Genomic DNA, 20,540 nt, shown 5'->3' with positions numbered 1-20,540 from the left:
TTAAATATCTCTAAATGCAGCATATATTTACTCTTATCTGTAGATAAAACTAGACCTGTCCTAATTCAGATATGTGGATGTCTTGCCTTTAAATAAATTATTCCTAAGAAAAGGAGATTCTCTTTCTTTTATCTAACTTTATTCTCTGTGCTATGATTTAAGCCTCTATATTCTTCTCAAGAAGATGATACCTAGCTCTGGACAATGTGAGATCTCATCAGGGATGGGAAAATCATGACTTTGGCTTGTTTTCCCTCTACCTATTCTAAGCACTGGTGATGGCCCTTAGCAATTCCACCTGGAATCTACACCAGCCTTCTTTTTTCCTGGTAGGTATTCCAGGGTTGGAAGAAAGTCAGCACTGGATAGCTTTGCCCCTGGGTATCCTTTACCTTCTTGCCGTAGTGGGCAATTTCACCATCCTCTTCATCATATGGACTGACTCATCCTTGCACCAGCCTATGTACCACTTCCTGGCCATGCTAGCCGTCATTGACCTGGTCCTCACCTCCTCCACTGCACCCAAACTCCTTGCAGTGCTCCTGGTTCATGCCCATGAGATTGGGTACATGCTCTGCCTGATCCAAATGTTCTTCATTCATGCTTTTTCCTCAATGGAGTCAGGTGTGCTTGTGGCCATGGCTCTGGATCGCTATGTAGCCATTTGCCGCCCTCTGCACCATTCCACCATTCTGCATCCGGGGATCATAGGGCGCATTGGAGTGGCAGTGCTGGTGCGTGGATTACTTCTCCTCACCCCCTTCCCCATCCTGCTGCAGCGCCTCATCTTCTGCCGGGCCACCATCATAGGCCATGCCTACTGTGAGCACATGGCTGTGGTGAAACTTGCCTGCTCAGATGCCATGGTGAACCGAGCTTATGGGCTGGCTGTGGCCCTGCTTGTGGTTGGGCTGGATGTCCTGGCCATTGGTATTTCCTATGCCCTCATCCTCCAAGCAGTCCTAAAGGTACCAGGGGGTGAGGCCCGACTTAAAGCCTTTAGCACGTGTGGGTCCCATGTTTGTGTTATTCTGATCTTTTATGTCCCTGGAATGTTCTCCTTCCTTACTCACCGCTTTGGCCACCATGTGCCCCATCATGTCCATGTTCTTCTGGCCACACTCTACCTCCTGGTGCCATCTGCTCTCAATCCTCTTGTCTATGGAGTGAAGACTCGGCAGATCCGCCAGCGGGTTCTCAAGGTGCTCTACATAAAAGAGTAAATCTAAATGTATCTGAATTCTCTTCTTCATGCATTCCTGCCAGGCACACAGCCAGGAGCCTGTGGATGGTCTAGGTTATATAGATAAAAGCCTTCCACAGTGAAGTGTCCTGGTCATAGTAGTCCTGTGGCAAAGGACAGCTATGGGCACTTGGCTCCACAACCTACTATATACCTGGCTAGTTAGATTTGTGAATATTTTCCCCGTCCTTTATTTTGTTCCTGAATCCAACATTTTCCAACTCCTTGTACCAGAGACACTTGGGGATGGGAGAAATAGATGAAAGGTCTGGATATGCCATTTTTCTTGCCCTCACTCTGTGACTAACCATGTAGAATAATCTGAAATGGGAATAAAGAGTCTAGGTCTTCACTTTATTTCAGTCTTAATATGTTTTGAAGCCCTCCAAGTTATTATTCTGAGCTTCAGATCACTCTGCTCCTAGGTAGTGGTGTCTTTCTGAAAACAGTTGAGGGAACCACAATATGAGAGAATATCTTTTATTGCAACTTGTGATTGCTATTCATTTATGTAAAATAAATTTAAGTAGGGCAGGTGTAATGAGTTCTAGGAATAATAATATATGATCTCTGTTTTCAAGGAAGAATTATATATATAGGCCTGGATTTATTTATTTACATTTTTGCTTAGGATAAAGTAAGAATAAAGCCAAGTATTGAATACATGCATTTCTTTTTGTTTTAACTTGACAACAAAAGTAATTAACAACCTCTACCAATAATAAAATTTGCTAATTTTATGTGATGAATATTTTTTTTTAAGAAATGTGAAATTAGTTTGCCAATTTCGAATGTTGGATATAGAGATATATCAACAGATCCCCATTTTGGCTAATAGGACCTGGCTCCAGTTCCAAGCTCTCTCACAAGTGGTGTATTTCATCCTGTATATTGTACTACAATCTTGCTTAATTCTTTTGTGTTCTTATAAAGCAAGAATTTTTATACAGTCCTGGAAGAAATCACATCTTTGCTACTTTGAGGTAGGTTGCAGAGGTAGAGAGCACCCCATCTTGGGATTCTCTATCGGTAGAAAGGATCAAAAGAATGGTTGGGCTTCTACTTTTTCTCTTTTCTTTGTAAGTTTTGCTCTTAACTGTAACAGATTCTGAATTTGACTGAAACATGGGTGGGTTAGACGGGTAGGAGATGCTCTTATAGCAAGAGGAATTACAAATACCTATGAACTTCGTTCTGTGTCTAGTGCACAATCTACTGTAAGTGGTTTGGGAAGGCAAGGCTATGTTATATTCCTCCCATTCGAAAACAATTTCCTTGATCTTAGAGTAACAAAGTTTTAGTATGTTGCATATTTTTAGTTCTTCTTTCCATTTCAGGTGAATTTTAAAATTGATTCTTTTAAAGTTACTTTTAATATCCTATTATTATTTTTAATTTCTACAGTGCATCTTATATTTATCCCCACTTTATCCTTTCTAAAATTTTATTCCCTTTCTCTTTCTGCTCAAACTTGACAGTTTTCTCTTTTTAGTTTTTTCAAACTCTAAATTTTCTCTGTATTGACTTATAATATGATTTTGTTTTCCATTGTATTTATTTTTGCTCTTTATTCCTTCTTTCTATTCTTACTTCTGTTTGTCTAGCTTCTACGTTTAATGTTTTCTTATCCTCTAATATATACTTATAAATATATATATTATTCTAAACAATGCTTTAACTGGATATATTGGATAGAGTTGATACTTAGATTTTTTCTGCTATTATTTAGTTTTACTTTCTAATTTTTTTTTCTGTAATTCTTTATTAGCTCAGGAGTTATTTACAAAAGCATGGAGGTTTTCTAGGTACATTTTTGTTACTTTTAATTCAATGACATTCCCGTCATAGAACACTGTTTAAAACATACCAATGTGTGGACTTCTTTGTAGATTTTGTTTATGGGTCAAAGTGTAGTCAATTTTAGTAAACCATTGGTGTTTATGCTTGCAAATAATGCATATTCTTAAATTTTGGGTGCAGTGCTTTATAGATGCTTTATGTTGTCCTGGTGAATTCCATATTTATTTTTAGATAGTTTCTCTTTCACAAGAAGCGCTTTTTGCCTAAAGTCTAATTTGTTACTTTTTTTGATTAATACTTGCCTCATATTTTCCCTATCTTTTGATTTTCAACCTTTTTGTGACCTAATAGTTTAGATTTCTCTCTTGCACTCTTGTAAATAACACATAGCTTGATTTATTTTTATATTCTGATAATATTTGTCTTTTATCTGGAACATTTAGGTTACTTATATTTATTGTAATTACTGGTAAGTTTGGATTTATTTATAACTTCCTATTTGCCCATTTTTCTTGTGTTTCTTATTTTTTGTTTTAGGTTTAAAATTCTCCCATTTGAAAATTATACACTTTATTATATTCTTTTACAAGTGACCCTAGAAACCTTAATGCAGATACTTAAATTATCAAATATAAATCTAATTATTGTGTTTACTAACTTCCTGAATAATTATGTCTTTAGAATATGTCAACTCTGATAAATCAGATCCTAACTTATGTTATGTTCATGCATTTTAATACTATCTTTTTCTTAAACTTCATATTATTATGCGATTATTACTAGTACAGTTCTGTGATCAATTATTTTTAGCTTTAGTCATAATTTTGCTATGTTCTTGGCTCAACATTACATCTCATGCCAGACTTCTAACTGTGATGTGGCCTTTTCCCCCTTTCTAACAGTAATAATAATGACATATGCAAATTCACCTGAAGATTACCTTTTCCAATCTCTTTTGCAGCTAGATTTGGGTATGTGCCTAGGTTCTGGTTAATGGGATGTGAGTAAAATGATACATGCAAGTTTGGGGCCGTGCCTTTAAAGGAGGTAGTGTGTTCTCTTCCATTTACTTCACTTGCTGGTGCTTCAAATGTGGGTGTGTTTGTTGAATCTGGAGCAGCTGTTTTGGATCACAAGGTGGAAACGTGTGTTGAAGATGGGAGAGTAGCAATATAGAAAACCGTATGTTCCTGACATTGAAATCTGAGTCAAAAATAAACTTGTGTCTGTTTTAAACTACTACCTTCTTTTGTTTCTTTGTTGTAGTAGAGTGACCTGTGTTCTAAAAGGTATGTTTTTAAAAAAATCTTAAATATTCCAAATGAAACAAATATCCTCTGACAGAGCATATTTTACAGAATATCTTTTGTTAAGATTTTCAGTTTTGCTTGTCCTTATAATGTATTTATTTTACTCTACCTCAAACTAACTATCGTGAAGTTTTTTATATAATTTTAAAATTATATTTTGGTTTCCACTGTCTCATCGTATGTCCTCTCTTTCATTGCTAGTGTTGTTTATTGTGCCTTCTCTGTTTTTCCTTTATCAGCCATCAACTGTTAAAGATTTATCAGTTTTATGAAAACATTTCAATATTTAAAATGGTACAGCTACTCAGCTAAATGTTAGTTAGCACTTTGGATTAATGCTTTTTGTGTGCTTTAGTAGAAGTGCTTTGTCTGGACAAATAAGTGCAAAATGGTAAGGATTGAAACTTTTTGTTTTCAGTTTAATCTATTCTAATTGAGCCTTCTCTAAATAATATTTTATTTCAAATACTTTGAATTTAATTCTAATATACTTTTCTTGTCCTCCAAGACGGCTTAAAATTGCAGCCTCTTCTTATCTTGTGGGTGTAAAGTTTTCTGGAATGTGGGGCAAAACCTGTAGAATTTTATAAATGTCTTTTTATTTTCTAATTTTATTCTTTTCTGTAAGGGATTATTATTTTTTTTTCTTTAGCCTGGTACTTCCTTTACATGATGTTCATTGTCCTCAATTGTTTATAGATTCTTTCTCTTATCTCCCTGTTTATAGGTGAGTATTACTCCATGTGGGCAGTGGTGTGAGTTACCTCCGAGACTGTGAAGGTCATTGCTGCTGAGCCTGACTGAAGGACTCTGTGGGCCACTGTGCAGGGATGTGCATGCAGGTAGAATTCCCTTCAGGCTGTTGGGAGGAGAATGAATAAGTGAGCAGTTTTCCCTCCTCTTTTTGCTGAAATAGAAAAGCTTTTATACTGGGATCTGGAGATGCTATAATATATTGAGCTTATTGGTGGAGCTCCCTTTCCATTCTTTGCCTCTATGTTTGACTTGGAGAAGCGAAGTTTCCTTGGAGTTGCCTCTGTTTCTCTCTGGCCCTGCTGCAATGACAAGGTTTGAAGATATGGAAACATAGCCTTCATTTTACATGGGGAGCTAACTTGTGTGCACAGAATATTAAATTGCCTCAGCTGCTCTGGCAGTATAAGAATAATTGACTCCTAAATTGAATATTGTGGTTTTTCCATTTCTGCAATGGTTTGTATTGATTCTAAGCTTGGGGTATTCCTTGGATCTCTTAATAAGATTATTTCCACCTCTGCACCAAGCTTCAATTTTCCCAAATCTTCTGTCCCTAAAAAAAAATCCCTACCATCCACATGTCATACCTTGACTGGTTTGCAGGTTTCTTCATTCTGTTCTCTATCAACCCAATCCAATCTGACTTATGAATTCCAGAAATTTCTCACAATTTCTGGTCCAATCCTTGCATACTTACACATATTTTGGTACTGTTATTGAATTATTCTCAATTTCATTATTTTTAATCATTTATTGGGGATTTATGGTAAGAGTGAGTAAATAATATTTTCTTGAGTCATAATGATTCAATTTATTTTAATAATTATTTGTGATATTGTATTGTATACATGTTCCATGCAAGATTGTATGCTCTAGAAAGGCTGGTATCATATGTGCTTCATTCACTTTTCAATTCCAAATACCCAGCATACTGCCTAGCACATTGGATATGGATGATTTTTAAGATTTTGCATTTCATGTTTTATTTAGTTTCATATTCTAACAGAATCAGCAACTGCAACAGCTGCTGATCTTCTAAGTCTGAAAATAGGAAAACAGTCCCTGTGCTGGTTTGAAATAATGTATGTCCCCTAGAAAAGCCATGTTTTAATCCTAATCCCATTTTATAAAGGCAGCCATTTCTTCTAATCCCTATTCAGTATTGTATGTTTGAAATTGTGATTAGATCATCTCTCTGGAGATGTGATTTAATCAAGAGTGGCTGTTAAGCTGGATTGGGTGGAAGCATGTCTCCACTCATTTGGGTGGTTCTTGATTAGTTCACTGGAATCCTATAAAAGAGGAAACATTTTGGAGAAAGTGAGAGATTTCTGAGAGAGCAGAATGACATAGCCACAAGAATCAGAGAGTCCATCAGCTAGAGACCTTTGGAGATGTTGAAGGAAAATGCCTCCTGGGAAGTTTTGTGAAGGGAAGCCAGGAGGGAAAGCTAGCAGATGACACTGTGTTTGGCACATGCGTTTCCAGATGAGAGAGAAATTTTCACCATGTGCCTTCTCACTTGAGAGAGAGACCCTGAACTCATCAGCCTTCTTGAACCAGGGTATCTTTCCCTGGATGCCTTAGATTGGATATATCTATAGGCTTGCTTTAATTGGGACATTTTCTCAGCCTTAGAATGGTAAATTAGCAATTTATTAAATTCCCCTGTTTAAAAGCCATTCTGTTTCTAGTATATTACATTCTGGCAGCTAGCAAACTAGAACAGTCCCCAATACAGGTAAATGTAAAGCAACTAGAACAGTCCCCAATACAGGTAAATGTAAAGCACTGATGTGCTCAGAAAACAAAATGAAATTGCACAATTTTTCTTTCATTTCAATTTTCTTAAACTAATTTTCTGGGAAACCTCTCATGCTGAAAATTGAAACCTTTTGCTTCTTCATTAAACTCATCTCAAAGAGCAAAACAAGTTCTCTTTAATAATAAATTGCACATACACAGAATAATCCTTTATGATGTGTAAAAAGTTTGTAACAGGGTACAAAATAATATCACTTTTTTGTTGGGGACAAACAGGGAACAGATAGCACATTGATTTGAGCCTAACTATTTACCTTTCTATGGCTTTACCTAAGAAGTACAGGAAAAAAATCATACAATGTACATGACTCATTTCACATTACGGTCATGATCACAAATCCTAAAGCGCCGATCAAGAATGACTGTATCTGGGCGGGCCGCGGTGGCTCAGCGGGCAAAGTGCTTGCCTGCTATGCCGGAGGACCTCGGTTCGATTCCCGGCCCCAGCCCATGTAACAAAACAAAAAAACAAAATACAATAAAACAAGAAAATGTTTAAAGATGTTTCCCTTCCTTCCTCCCTTCCTTCCTTCCATCCTTCCTTCCTTCTCTCTGTCTTTCCTTTAAAAAAAAAAAAAGAATGACTGTATCTGGAAAAATTACCCACACAGAAAAGTGATTGCAGATAATATGGAGAGGTAGGAAGGAGCCAGATTTTATATTGTAATTACCCTTGAATTTATTAATTAGGCAAACATGTGTTCAGGGAACTACATTTTGAACACTGTGTTAGACACAATGTTGATGACCCAAACTAACATGGGTGTGTTAAGTGTATAGTCCAGTTCATGTACAGTCTTAAGTATTAAGATATTTGGTTGTATTTTGTGAACTATGCAAAGCCATTGATAAGATAATGTGATACTATTACTATAATGTAATCTTGATGGAGAGAGACCATGAATAATTTATTCAAGTTTTATGCTAGGTGACTGACCCAGTTGCAGACATATAATTGATAAAAAATAAATATTTATTGTATAACTGACATTTTTTGGGGTAAATTAACTGCCCCAGTTCACACAGAAATCAAGTCACAAAATCGAATTCAGCAGACTGTATAAACAAGAAAATAATGTATTTTTGTTAAGAAATTCTAGAAAGATTCAAAATAAGAAAATTTATCAATAAAACATCATTACAGGATATTGAAAGTAGAGTAAGTAATGCTATAGAGGATGGTCTGCATATTCAGGCAGATAGATTCAGATTTGAATTTCAATTTAGTTTCAAATTCTGTCCGCCATATTTCAATTGTTGGCACCCAGTAAATGAGGGATCCCAGGAGATCCAACCCATCAGCTGCCAGGTTTCAGGATCCCCTGCCATCACTGCTCCTGGCTCATTTGGAGATGTGGGGAAGAGTGTGAGGAAATTGCTGCAGATAAATAAAATCCTCTATATTTTTTTTCACCAGAGCCAAGGAAGCAGTTCCAACTTTGGTTGCTGTCTGCAGGCAGTTGACTCAACAAGTAGGACCTATTCTTTTGCATCCTCTGTGAATTTCAGATAAAGAGAAGGGAGCAAGGCTGGGCTGGGCCAGGAGCAGCTGGATTACCAGAAAACTCAGTACAGGAAAGTTTCTTATTCCTGTGTTAGGTCTCTCATAACAAAAGAGGAAAGAAGGCCATGAGTGGTGGTATAGATGCATGAACATTCAGAAATCTTGAGTTCTTTCTGGAATGGACTTATCTTCAAAGGTTTCAGCAATCTTATTTCATTCATTCCAAGGGATGCCATGTGTTCTTTGGCTACAAACTTTAAGTAAGTATGTGATTGAAATACACCTGGAATGTAAGAAAATCAGTCTAGGGATCCCAGCAAGAGAGTGTGGTTACGGGACAGAGAGAGTGCTTTGAGTTTAATGTGACACCAGGCACCTGGTCCATGAAGCTCAAGAAAAGAGCTGATGAGGCAATTTGCAACATATGCCCATAATGGTCCAGTACGATGGCCTTAACAAGATAGGATTAAATGATAGGATTGATAGCCAATGAGGAAATACTCCTCTGTAACTGTCTTCTGGTGACTCCATTTATATCTCTTGCCCTTAAAGTCAGTCACATATCTGGGAGCATAACTTGGGTAAAATATATATATATTCCTAGCATTTCCAATTTAACTTTTCTTTATCTTGAATACCTTTGTCAGATGATAAAGTTTTAAATCAAGGTACACCAAACCTGGCACCATATTCTAGTTATGGTTGAACCAGAGCAAAACAGAATAGGCCAGTCATCACTTTTCTTCTCATTCCTCTGCTTGTTATTATAGAGTAAGTTTCCAATACCTTTTATGAACTAAATGGATTGAAATATCTACTCAAATTCCTGTCATTATTTCCATCTGATGATGCGTTTAGGCATCTGTCTGCTTTTTCTCTCAACCCCTTCTGTTTTTATCCCATCCTCTGTTATCTTTTATGTTAGGTAAGTAAAGGTGAGATGGTATCCTGAGTGTTTATAGTTTAGAGTGTAGCAGAAGGATAAGTTTAATTAGAATATGTCTCTACAAGATGAGGAAGTAAGGAGGACAAGGTGGAGAGTGAATCGGAGGCTGGGGTTTATAGAGCATAATCATGGATAGAAGTTACACATAAGAAGAAGGAAACAGAATAAAGAATTAAGGGATGGATGTTCAAAGGAAGGCAGAATAAGACAGGATAAGAGAAAAAATAGAGGGCAAGAAATAAGAATAATGCAGGGTTTGGGTCTACAATGGGATATTGTAAAATGTCCATGGTACTTCTCTTTCATATAGAAGGAACTGCAAGATCATTTGGTGCTAGTGTATGAATGAAGGCAAAACACCCATTAGGTTTCCCACCCATCAAAAGTAAGGTTTTTTTGTGTGTGTGTGTGTGTGCTGGAGAACCCTTAAATGGAATGGCTTTATATCCTAAGCTCTATAAAAGAACTTAATGCCATCACCAATCACTATCTCTGGCCCAGAGCTCTTTCTCTTCCCATCATAGTTTGAGCTTCTTCTTGTAGCTTGCCCCAATTCCCACAACAGTTCACTTAGAATTTTTGGTTACTATTTTTCATTTCACTTTTATTTTTTGACTCTTTTAACTAAAATTTAAAAACCTTAAGTTGAACTATTTATCCCATAAGTATTTATTAAGTATCTATGGATCATTAGGCAGTGTAAACACAGTATGGGATAATAAGATGGAAAATACATTCAAAGATTTTAAAGTAGGTTGGAAAAAGAGAGAGGAAAGTTAGACAGTGACGCTTAACGATATTCAAACATTAATAATAATTGTTTTCCCCAAGAATCTGTCACTTTAATATCTCCTTTTGTCTTCTTCACTATTATTCTTTTTAAAATATCACTTTCCCCTTATATTACACATTAAAATTTCCTCTATGTGAAAAAAACCCCAACAAAATCCCTCCTGTAAACACATGGATCTCTCCCTCTTCCATGTTCTATTTCTCTCTCATGTAGAGCTATTTGCTAAACTGAAAACTTCTGGCACAATAATCAGTAACCCTTGTCTCCACTTACTCACATCATGGTGTCTTCTTTTTCTATTTCATTCTGCTTCTTTTCTCAAGGAACTTTTTTTGCTAGAGGTCACTAATGATTTCTTAATAGCCAAACGCATTCTATAATTTCTTTTCCTACATAGTTGAAATTCTCCATCTTGGCACATAAAATTCCATTTGATTTTCTACTGCATCTCTGGTAATTCATTTAGTTCTTTTTATAGTGTGTTTACCAGTTCAGGTCCTAAGATTAAGGGTTGGTGTTTCTTAGGGTTCTATTGTATGCTTCTTCATCTCTTAATATACATTTTCTCAAGTAAATTTCTTAAGTCCTATGATTTGAACTCCACCTGATATGCTGATGATTTCTAATTCTCCTTCTTTAGCCATGAGGTTTCAAGTGAATTCAAACCCCTTTATCCAACAGTGCCTTCTTATATATATATATTTGATAAAATTATCAAACTTTATTAACTCAATATATCAAAGCTGGATCCATCATCTATGTACCCTTAACATACACCAAACCTTTTAAAATCCAGTGGACTCTTTTGTGACATTTACTTGGTCATTTGAACAAGAAGAAACAATGTACTTCTGGAAGTCTTTATCCTCTCTTCTATGCAACTACTCATTCTCTGTCTGTGCCGGAACATTTTACCTCGAAAATAGTTCCCCCATCCATCCTCAGAGCCACAACATTTATTCACACTCTGATCACTTCTCGTCTGGACTAATGAAGCCACCTGTCTCTCTTTTAGATGCCCTCTCTAGTCTCTTTACCTCTTCTGGTCTCGTGTGTGTGTGTGTGTGTGTGTGTGTGTGTGTGTGTGTGTGTGTGTATGAGAGAGAGAGAGAGTGAGAGAGAGAGAGAGAGAAAGAGAGACTGGGAGAGAGTGGAAGAAGGTATTTGGTATGGTTGTGAAAAACTTAGCTGAGGGAATTTATAGCTGAGGATAAAGAATAGAGGAAGAAATTCAATAACATATGAGAGACTTGAACATTTCAAATTTCCATGGAAAGGATATCGAGAGGAAGTGTTTAATAAATAGTATATTGTGAGGTTCTTGGGCAGGTCAATGTGGATGGAATGGAAGTGAGAGATGGAGGGAATGTTTTAGGAGAAAGAGCTAATCTACAAAATGGAAAGAGGTGGGCAATGCAGGGATGTTGATGGGTTTATGAGTCTATTATGGAAATTGAAGAAATTGCCTTCTGGTGCTCTCAGCTTGTTTTTTCAGGCAGTTAGCGAAGTCATCATTTGAGAAGGATTTTAAAATTTTGCAAATTTTCTTGCAGATGGTGGTATAATAAATTAACTAGAAAAGCATATTATAATACACCTGCATACTAAGGGCTCATTCAAGTCTGTTGGTCATAAATTTCATGAAAAACTGCCATGGAGCATAACTTTCTATAGGAACACTTAACTGCACTTGAAATAATTTGGGTTAATTATGTTCAGGTAGGTTGTGCTAGAAACACAATGAGTCAGAATGATAGGGGATTCTGTGGAACCCTTTCTCTATATAATCAGCTTACTTTTATTTGCTTCCAGTTTATAAAAGGAGTTGGGAGATATAAAATCTCCCGTTTCAAATTTATTTTTAAGTATGATTAAGAGTGAGAAAACGTAGTATTTTTTTTACTACTCTCTAACAAATTGTTAACAATATTTATTGAAAAGTCTTGAATACTGTTGAATATGATTTTTATGACACCTTTACTAATATTTGATTATTGTTGAGCTAGTGAGTGCTTTTGGTCTATGGGATCTATACTTAGTCAATTTGTTGTCAGTGTCTCATATCAGTATCACTTGGCATATTTTTTACAGTTTTATAGTATGTCTCATTGAGGTTAGTTCTCCTTATTATTTTTCTTCTAACCCCCTCAGATTGTCTACCTCATGAATTTTCCAAATTATTTAGAAATAATTTGCGAAGTGCCCCCTCCCCTTTCATATTTACAGTCATTGAATTTACCCTTCATCTAAAATAAGTCATCTACATCGCATCAATTTTTGGATGAGTAAGTATCAGTTAACACTTTGGTGGCTTTGTTTTCTATTAACGTAATACCTGTACCCTAGTATATATAAATCCAGGTGAAATCTCCTCAGCATAGGATTGTTCTCATGATATTACCCAGCAACTACTCCACAGACGCATTTACTGAATTCCTCCTCGTCTGCTTCCCAAACTATCAGACTTGGCAGCTCTGGCTGTCCCTGCTCCTCAGCCTCCTTTTCCTTCTGGGGTGGGGGCCGAAGCCACTCTCCTGGTCATCATCCGGCTGGAGACCTCTCTGCACGAGCCCATGTACTACCTGCTCAGCCTTCTCTCCCTGCTGGACATCGTGCTCTGCCTCACCGTGATCCCCAAGGTCTTGGTCGCCTCCAGTTTGACTTCAGGGCCATCAGCTTCTCTGCCTCCTTCCTCCAGATGATCATCATGAACAGTTTCCTCTCCATGGAGTCCTGCACTTTCATGGTCATGGCCTATGACCGCTATGTGGCCATCTGCCACCCTCTGCGGTACCCATCCATTATCACTGACCAGTTTGTGGCCAAGGCTGGTGTCTTCATTGTGGTCTGAAATGCCCTTCTCGCTGTACCCATTCGTGTTCTCACTGCCAGGCTCCATAACTGTGGGAAAAATATCACTGGGAATTGCATCTGTGCCAACCTATCTGTGTCCAGGCTCTCCTGTGACAGTTTCACACTTAACAGAATCTACCAATATGTGGCTGATTGGATCTTGCTGAGCTCAGATTTCATCTTCGTCTTCCCCCCTTGCACCTTCATCCTAGGACCTGTAGTTAGACTCAAGTCAGAGGGGGTTGCCGACAAGGCCTTGAGAACGTGCATCTTCTACTTCATCCTCTCCCTCAGCACCCACCCTGCTGGTTGTGGTGCTGACAAATGTGACCAGAAAGAGGGTTCCTGTGGACATTCTCATCCTGCTCAATGTCCTTCATCACCTCATCCCCCCACCTTGAATCCCATTGTTTATGGATTTCAAAGGAAAGAGTTAAACCTGGGGTTTCACAGGTTGCTGCAGAGGAGACTTTGAATACACAGAAAGGACTCTCCAATGAGTCCATATTACTCCTTCTTCTAGTTCTAATTCAGGGTCTGTGATTCCAGATAGTAAAGTAATGCTTAGATGGATTTCTTTGGGCCTAACCCAATTTCTTTTCTCTGTTTCAGGTAACTAACATTCTTAAAAACTGAGTTTGATTCTAGACATTTACGAATTTTTATTATTTTATCTTCACCACAATTATGCCAGACAATAACTATTATTCCACTTAATATTTTAGAAATCAAAATGAAGGAGGTTATATTGACCAAAGTCACATTTGTTGAGTGGTGGGGAATCCATTCAAGTCCTGGACTCTCTGACTCTGGAGTTTTTCTGTGACACAGCACTGCTCCCTCAGGTATAGTTCAAACCCGACCTCTTCTTTTCAGGCCATGTACCTCTTTTTTTTTTTTTTTTTACATGAGCAGGCACACGGAAATCGAATCAGGGTCCTCTAGCATCACAGGCAAGCATTCCTGCCTGCTGAGCCACTGTGGCCCGCCCTCAGGCCATGTACTTTTTTGTTGTTTTTGCAAATGTGCTGTTGCTCATTGGTGTCTTTTCTCTAGACCTTCCCTTTTCAGAGTCAGAAAGAACTGATAGAAGCACAGAACCCAAAAAAATCACTGCCTTTTCTAACCTTCACTGTGCAGATCTCTGTCACAAAAAATAATATTCATAATAGTGTTAGTCTATGCCTTGCAGAAGCCTTCTTTTCTATCTCACACTCCTTCAATCTCTTGATATAAAGGCCCAGACCAGACACTGAGCGCCCAAGTGGAGGAAGAGTTGGGGAGTGGGAAATGTTGTATTGTGGAAAATGGTGAAACTGACTGGAGTGCTATAGGGGACCTTCTGTTTATTCAAGCCATGCCATAAATGGCCTGGATGTGCATCCAGGAACCCCACATTAAGGGATTATAAGTACTGTATACGGGGATTTGAGTGAGGAAACATAATATGTGGGTGCAGTTGGCAGACAGTGATGTCATTATTTACTTTGGTCGTGGGAAACTGAGGTTTTTGGCTTATTGAAGAACCTCAGCCAGGGAATGATACAGTTCCTATTTGCAAAATTCCATAGGGCAAAATTAAGGGCCACTCTGTTAAAAAATCCTTAAACACTGGTTTCAGTGAATTAAAGACATTTGAAATGTATAGAGTACTAATTCCTTGCTTTTCTCAAATACACTGTTCTTCATTCTATGAAATGTCTCGTGAATAGAAAATTGTAAATTATGAATGAAGAGAGATATGCTATATGGGACTATAGTTTATCACAAGTTTGGTGAAAGGTGGGGAGATGAGGGAGTCCCCTGATTTCTTTAATGTCAAAGCACAAAAAAGTGTTTAAAAAAAAGATTTTAAAAGAATTTCTTTAAAAGTTGGACATAACCTGATTATCAGTTGGATGTGTGGAGTAGGTAGGAGTGGAGAGTTGTAGATCACTACAGTTGGAAGCTAGCATGCCAAGACTTTGGTGGGTTCTGCCATCTCCAGTCTTTGGTTCTTCAGGGAATATTTCATAAACTTCTCTTTTGTGGGTGAGAACAGTGATTGGATTCCCTTAGCGAGATACTGAAGGGGAATTCCAGGTGGTGTGTAGTATCCAGTCCTGGAATTGTTGTGATAAGATCTTTGGGGTTGAGAACAAACTCCTTCCACAAGGACATGAGGGGATAAATACCTGAAATAAATCAGGGCAGTGATAGTGAGATAGCAATGGGTATCGGATAGGCAACCAATAGACTCTGAAAGATAAGAAAAACAAAATTATGTACAATGTTTTGAACAATTTTGATGATAATTTTGAAAACATGGATGAAATGGATAATTGGTTTCTGTAAATATTGAAAATATTGGTAACTAAAGTAATAGAAAATTAAAATATACAAAAACTATTAAAATACTGAAATATTAACTAAAGACCTTTTCCACAAAAGCTCCAAGACACTATAGGTTATTTAGTGAATTCTATGAAAATTTCAAGAAATAGATCATCTTTATCTTGTATACATTCTTCAGGATATTATAAAAAGAATTTCACCAATTTACTTGGGTATTACTCTGTTCTTTAAAACCAGATAATGGCAGCATAGAAAATATTGCCCCATTTCATTTATGAACATGCGTATCTCTATAAAACATTTGTTGGTGGACTCCAACAGTAAAATGGAACAAATGATACATTTTGATGATTTAAATTTCATGCCAGGGAGGTATGACAATTTTAATACCAGAAATATAAATGGAATAATGCAGAAAAATGACATGATTACCTATAGAAATAGAGAAAAATTGATAAAATTTTGTATTTATTTGTGATTTTAAAGAAACTTTCTGATAACTATGGGAAATTTCTTTTGTTGGTAATGAATATCCATCAAATATCTCATAGTTATCATAATGGACAAACTGTTTAACCTTCAAGTGGAGGAACTGGCCAACACAATAAGACAAGGAAAAGAAAGAAGAGTTTTAAGTATCAGAATACAGGATATTAAACTATCGTCATTTATAAATAATGTGATCATTAAAAAGAATAAATAGCTTTCGAATTAATGATAAATTAGGGTGAGGAGTGGGGAGAAAAAGAAATACTTAATTTCAAGGAATTAGCTTACAAGATTATAGTGCAGGGAAGACTAAAATTCATAGGGCAGAAAAGGAAATTGGAAATTATCAGGTAGGAGCTGAAGCAGCAGTCTTGAGGCAAAATTTCTTCATTTTCAGGGAAACCTCAGTTTTTCTCTCTAAGGCTTTTCAACTGATTGAATGAGGCCCACCATATTATTGAGGATAATCTCTTTCACTGAAAGTCAACTGATTGTAGATGCTAAAGTATCTTTAAAATGTCTTTACAGCAAAACTTTGAACAGTATTTAATTAAATAACAGGGTACTATAGCAAGCTAAATGAACACTAACCATAATTAGTGGTAAAACTAACCATCACAATGTCCAGAGATAAGATCAAGTTAAAAAAATCAATAGCTTATTTTATACCAGCAAAACCACCTAAGATATTTGTTTTAGTTTGTTCATGCTGGCAGAAATGCAATATACCAGAAATGGATTGGCTTTTATAAATGGAATTTATTAAGTTATACTTTTATAGTTCTAAGGACATAAAATATCCAAACTAAAACATCCAGAGAACGATACCTTGACTCAAGAATGGCTGATCTGGGAAGAGAGGTGGCTGGCATTTGCTGGTCCTTTAGCTTCTGGTTTCAAGCAGCTTCCCTGGGGGTATTTTCTTTCTGCATCTCCAAACACCTCTGTCTGTGTTGGTTCTGAGGTTTTTCCAAAATGATTCCCTCTTAAAGGACTCCAGTTAGTGGATTAAGGTCCACCTGGAATAGGCAGAGACACATCTCCATGGGAATCACCTGATCAAAAGGTCCCAACCACAATTGGGTGGATCATCTCCACAGAAACAATCTAACCAAAGCTTCTACACTAAACAGTAGGTCTGCCTCCACAAATATAGATCAGGATTGAAAGAACGTGTTTTTTTCTGGCTTACACAACAGCCTCAAACCAACACACTCCACTTTCTGGACCCCCAAATATGTGTTCTTTCCATATACAAAATGCAGTCATTCCATCACAATAGACCATTTCAAAACCAGTGCAAAATCTTATTAAGGTCAGTTACAGGCATGTTTTGTCCTAAGGCAAAATTCTCTTCTGGCTCTGGCTCTGTAAAACTCAGAATAAGTTATCTCTTGCCAATATACAAAGGAGGAACAGACATAGGATAAATGATCCCATTACTGTAGGGGAGATTGGAAAGAAAACAGGGGTCACCACCCCAAATGGTCCAATAACCTGTAGGACAATTTCCATTAGATTTAAAATCTGAGTGTCATTAATCCTTGGGGCTTTAGATTGTGGTCAACCCTTTCCAAGGGCATATGCAGTGGTCTTGTTCTCGCTAAATGTTGGAGTGAGGGTTGCAACCTTTGGGAACTTAGCCTTTTTCTTAGTTCCACCCTCTCCAAGCATTGGGGCAGCATCTGGTCTCTCTGCTATCTTTGGGGTACATGCTCACCCCCCGCATAACAGTGGGGCAACACCGAGGCTCTCCACAATCCACAAGGAATATAACACACTCTCTCTGTGTTTTGAGGCACCATAGCTACTCCTGAACATTGAGGTGAAAAGCCTGCCCTCTACCTTTGGGACAACTCATCCTCTCCAAGTGCATATATGGGTCTGTTCTCCTTTCCTGAGATTTCTTGACTTCAGACCTTAATTTTCACAGTTCTGCCTTTGAAGTAATTTTTTCATCAATCTGTCCCTTTTCTGTCCTTTTTAGTCCAGATTTACAGTGGTTCTGTTTATAAAAGTCTCTTAAGAAAGGTGTTTGTTTTCCATGCAGTATGCATGGATCACACCCATCAGATAATAGGACCTCTCATAAATCCTTTCTGAATAACTTCATTTCCAATTCTGGCTTTTTCCCTGACATGGCTGTCTAATTCCACATTTAGTTAAATCCTCATGTGGAGCCCTAAACACTGGGGTCTCCATTTCTGGAAGCCCAGAATTTTCCAGGCCATCAATTTCTGTTTGGATATAAGCTGCAAGGATAAGTCAGTCCACACTTTCTACATTTAATTTGGAAATCTCTTCAGCTAAACATTGAAGTTTTTGTCTTTTAAATTCTGTTTGCCATCCAATACCAGTAGTCAATTTTGCCAAATTCTTTTCCACTATAAAATAAAGATTACTTTTTTTTCTAGTAATGCATGACTTTTGTCTAAGCCCTTATCAGAGGTATCCTTAGAGTCTACATCTCTACCAACAGTCTCTTCAAAGCATTCTAGGCCTTCTCTATCAAGTTCCTCACAACGTTTCCAGAATCTTCCCCTTATCCATTTAAAAAGCCATTCCAACAAGTTTGGTATTTGCAAACCACAGCACCCCACTCCTGGTTACCAAAATCTGCTTTAGTTTGTTAATGCTTCCAGAAATGCAATACACCAGAAATTGTTTGGCTTTTATAAAATGAATTTATTAAGTTACAAGTTTGCAGTTCTCAGGTCATAAAAATGGCCAAACTAAGAGACATACAGAGAAAAATAGCTTGACTGAAAAAGTATCAATGGCATCCTGAACACCTCTATCATCTGGGAAGACATGTAGATGGCATCTTCTGGTCCTTTGTCTTCTGGTTTCAAAGAGCTTCCCCAGGGGTATTTTCTTTCTGCATCTTCAAATGTCTCTGTCAGTGTCAGCTCTGAGCTTTTTCCAAAATGGTTCCCTCTTAAAGGATTCCGGTAAGCAGATTAAGGCACACTTTCAATGGGCAGAGATATATCTTCATGGAAACCACTTAATCAAAAAGGTCCCACCCACATTTGGGTGCATCACATCTCCATGGAAACACTCTAAACAAAGCTTCTACCCTAAACAATAGGTCTGCCCCCAGAAGTGTAGATTATGATTGAAAGAACATGGTTTTTCAGAGGTACACAACAGCTTCAAATCAGCACAATATTAGAAATTAAAATATTGTTTACAATAGGTAAAAATCTAATATCTAGATTGGCATCATAATGAATACATTAGATCCTAATGGATACTATTTTAAATTTATGCTTAAAGTATGTAAGTAAAATGGAGATAAACAATATATGGAATGTATATAGTAACATTTTAATAATATTAGTTCCTTCCAAATTAACTGATAAATTCAATGCAATTTCAAGGAAAATCCCAGTAAGTTTTTTAGAGGAACATTTGTAAAAGTAATGCTAAAGTGTATATGGAAGATCAAAGGTTCATAAAAACAAACACATTTAAGAAGAAGAAACAGATAAAAGGGACATCATCAAAATTAAAACTTTTTTTGCTTCAAAGGACTTTGTCAAGAAAATGAAGATAATCTATTCAATGAGAAAATATATTTGGAAACCACATATCTGATAAAAGTTTAATATCCAGAATACATAAATAAATTTTACAACTCAACAACAGGAAGGCAAACAACCTAATTCAAAAAAAAATTGTCAGAAGGCTTGAATAGGCATTTTTCCAAAGAGAAAACACAAATGATTAAAAAGCACATGAAAAAAAATGCTTTACATCACTAGCTATAAGGAAAATGCAGTCAAAACCATAGTGAGATATCATTTCACACCAATAGGATAATGAGTATTGAAAAAAGAAAAACAGAAAACTACAAGTTTTGGCAAGTATGTGTAGAAATAGGAGCACTCAATCACTGTTGGTTGGAGTGCAAAACTGTGGAAGACAGTTTGACAGATCCTTGGGAAGCTAAGTATAGAATTGCTATATGATCTGGCTATCCTGCTGCTAGGTATATACCCAGAAGAACTTAAAGCAGCGACTTGAAAAGAGATTTGCACTCCAATATTCATAGATCATTATTCCCAATTGCCAAAAATGTCATGGATGGATTTAAAAAATATGTCATATACATATAATGAAATATTACTCAGCTGTAAGAGGGAATGAAGTCCTGACATGTGATAACATGGATGAACTTTGAGGGCATTACGTTGAGTGTAACAAGCCAGACACACAAGGATAGATATATTATTTTCTCACTGAGATGAACTGGTTTAAATAAGCAAACTCATAGAGTTAGAATCTAGAATATAGGTTACTCGGGGTATTTTAGCTTGCTGATGATGCTGGAATGCAAAATATCAGAAATGGATTGGTTGTATTTTTAAAAAAAATTTTATTATTTATTTATTTATTTTTGCATGGACAGGCACCAAGAACTGAACCTGAGTCTCCAGTATGGCAGGTGAGAACTCTGCCTGCTAAGCCACAGTGGCCTGCGCTGGATTGGTTTTTCTAAAGGAGATTTGTTAAGTTGCAAGTTTACAGTTCTAAGCCTTCAAAAATGTCCTAATCTGTTCTAGTTTGCTAACTGCCAGAATGCAATATCCCAGAAACAGAATGGCTTTTAAAAAGGGGAATTCGTAAAATTGCTGGTATACTCTTCTATGGCTGTGAAAATGTCCCAATTAAAGCAAGTCAAT

The 20,540-nt window shown here is 36.9% G+C and overlaps 1 protein-coding gene and 1 pseudogene across 1 annotated transcript; both read left to right on the top strand.

Moving 5' to 3' along the window:
* Positions 1–234: 234 nt before the first annotated feature.
* LOC143643614 (olfactory receptor 52L1-like) lies at positions 235–1,223 on the top strand. The gene is given in 2 exon segments (XM_077112222.1): positions 235–268; positions 271–1,223. Coding segments are annotated over 2 exon segments (987 nt in total).
* Positions 1,224–12,567: 11,344 nt separating this feature from the next.
* LOC143643613 (olfactory receptor 56A1-like) lies at positions 12,568–13,504 on the top strand (annotated as a pseudogene).
* Positions 13,505–20,540: the final 7,036 nt, after the last annotated feature.

Source organism: Tamandua tetradactyla, chromosome 8, assembly GCF_023851605.1.
Source record: "Tamandua tetradactyla isolate mTamTet1 chromosome 8, mTamTet1.pri, whole genome shotgun sequence".
Lineage (NCBI taxonomy): Eukaryota > Metazoa > Chordata > Mammalia > Pilosa > Myrmecophagidae > Tamandua > Tamandua tetradactyla.
Note: the sequence above shows the minus strand (reverse complement) of the source record. Positions and strands in the feature narration are given on the sequence as shown.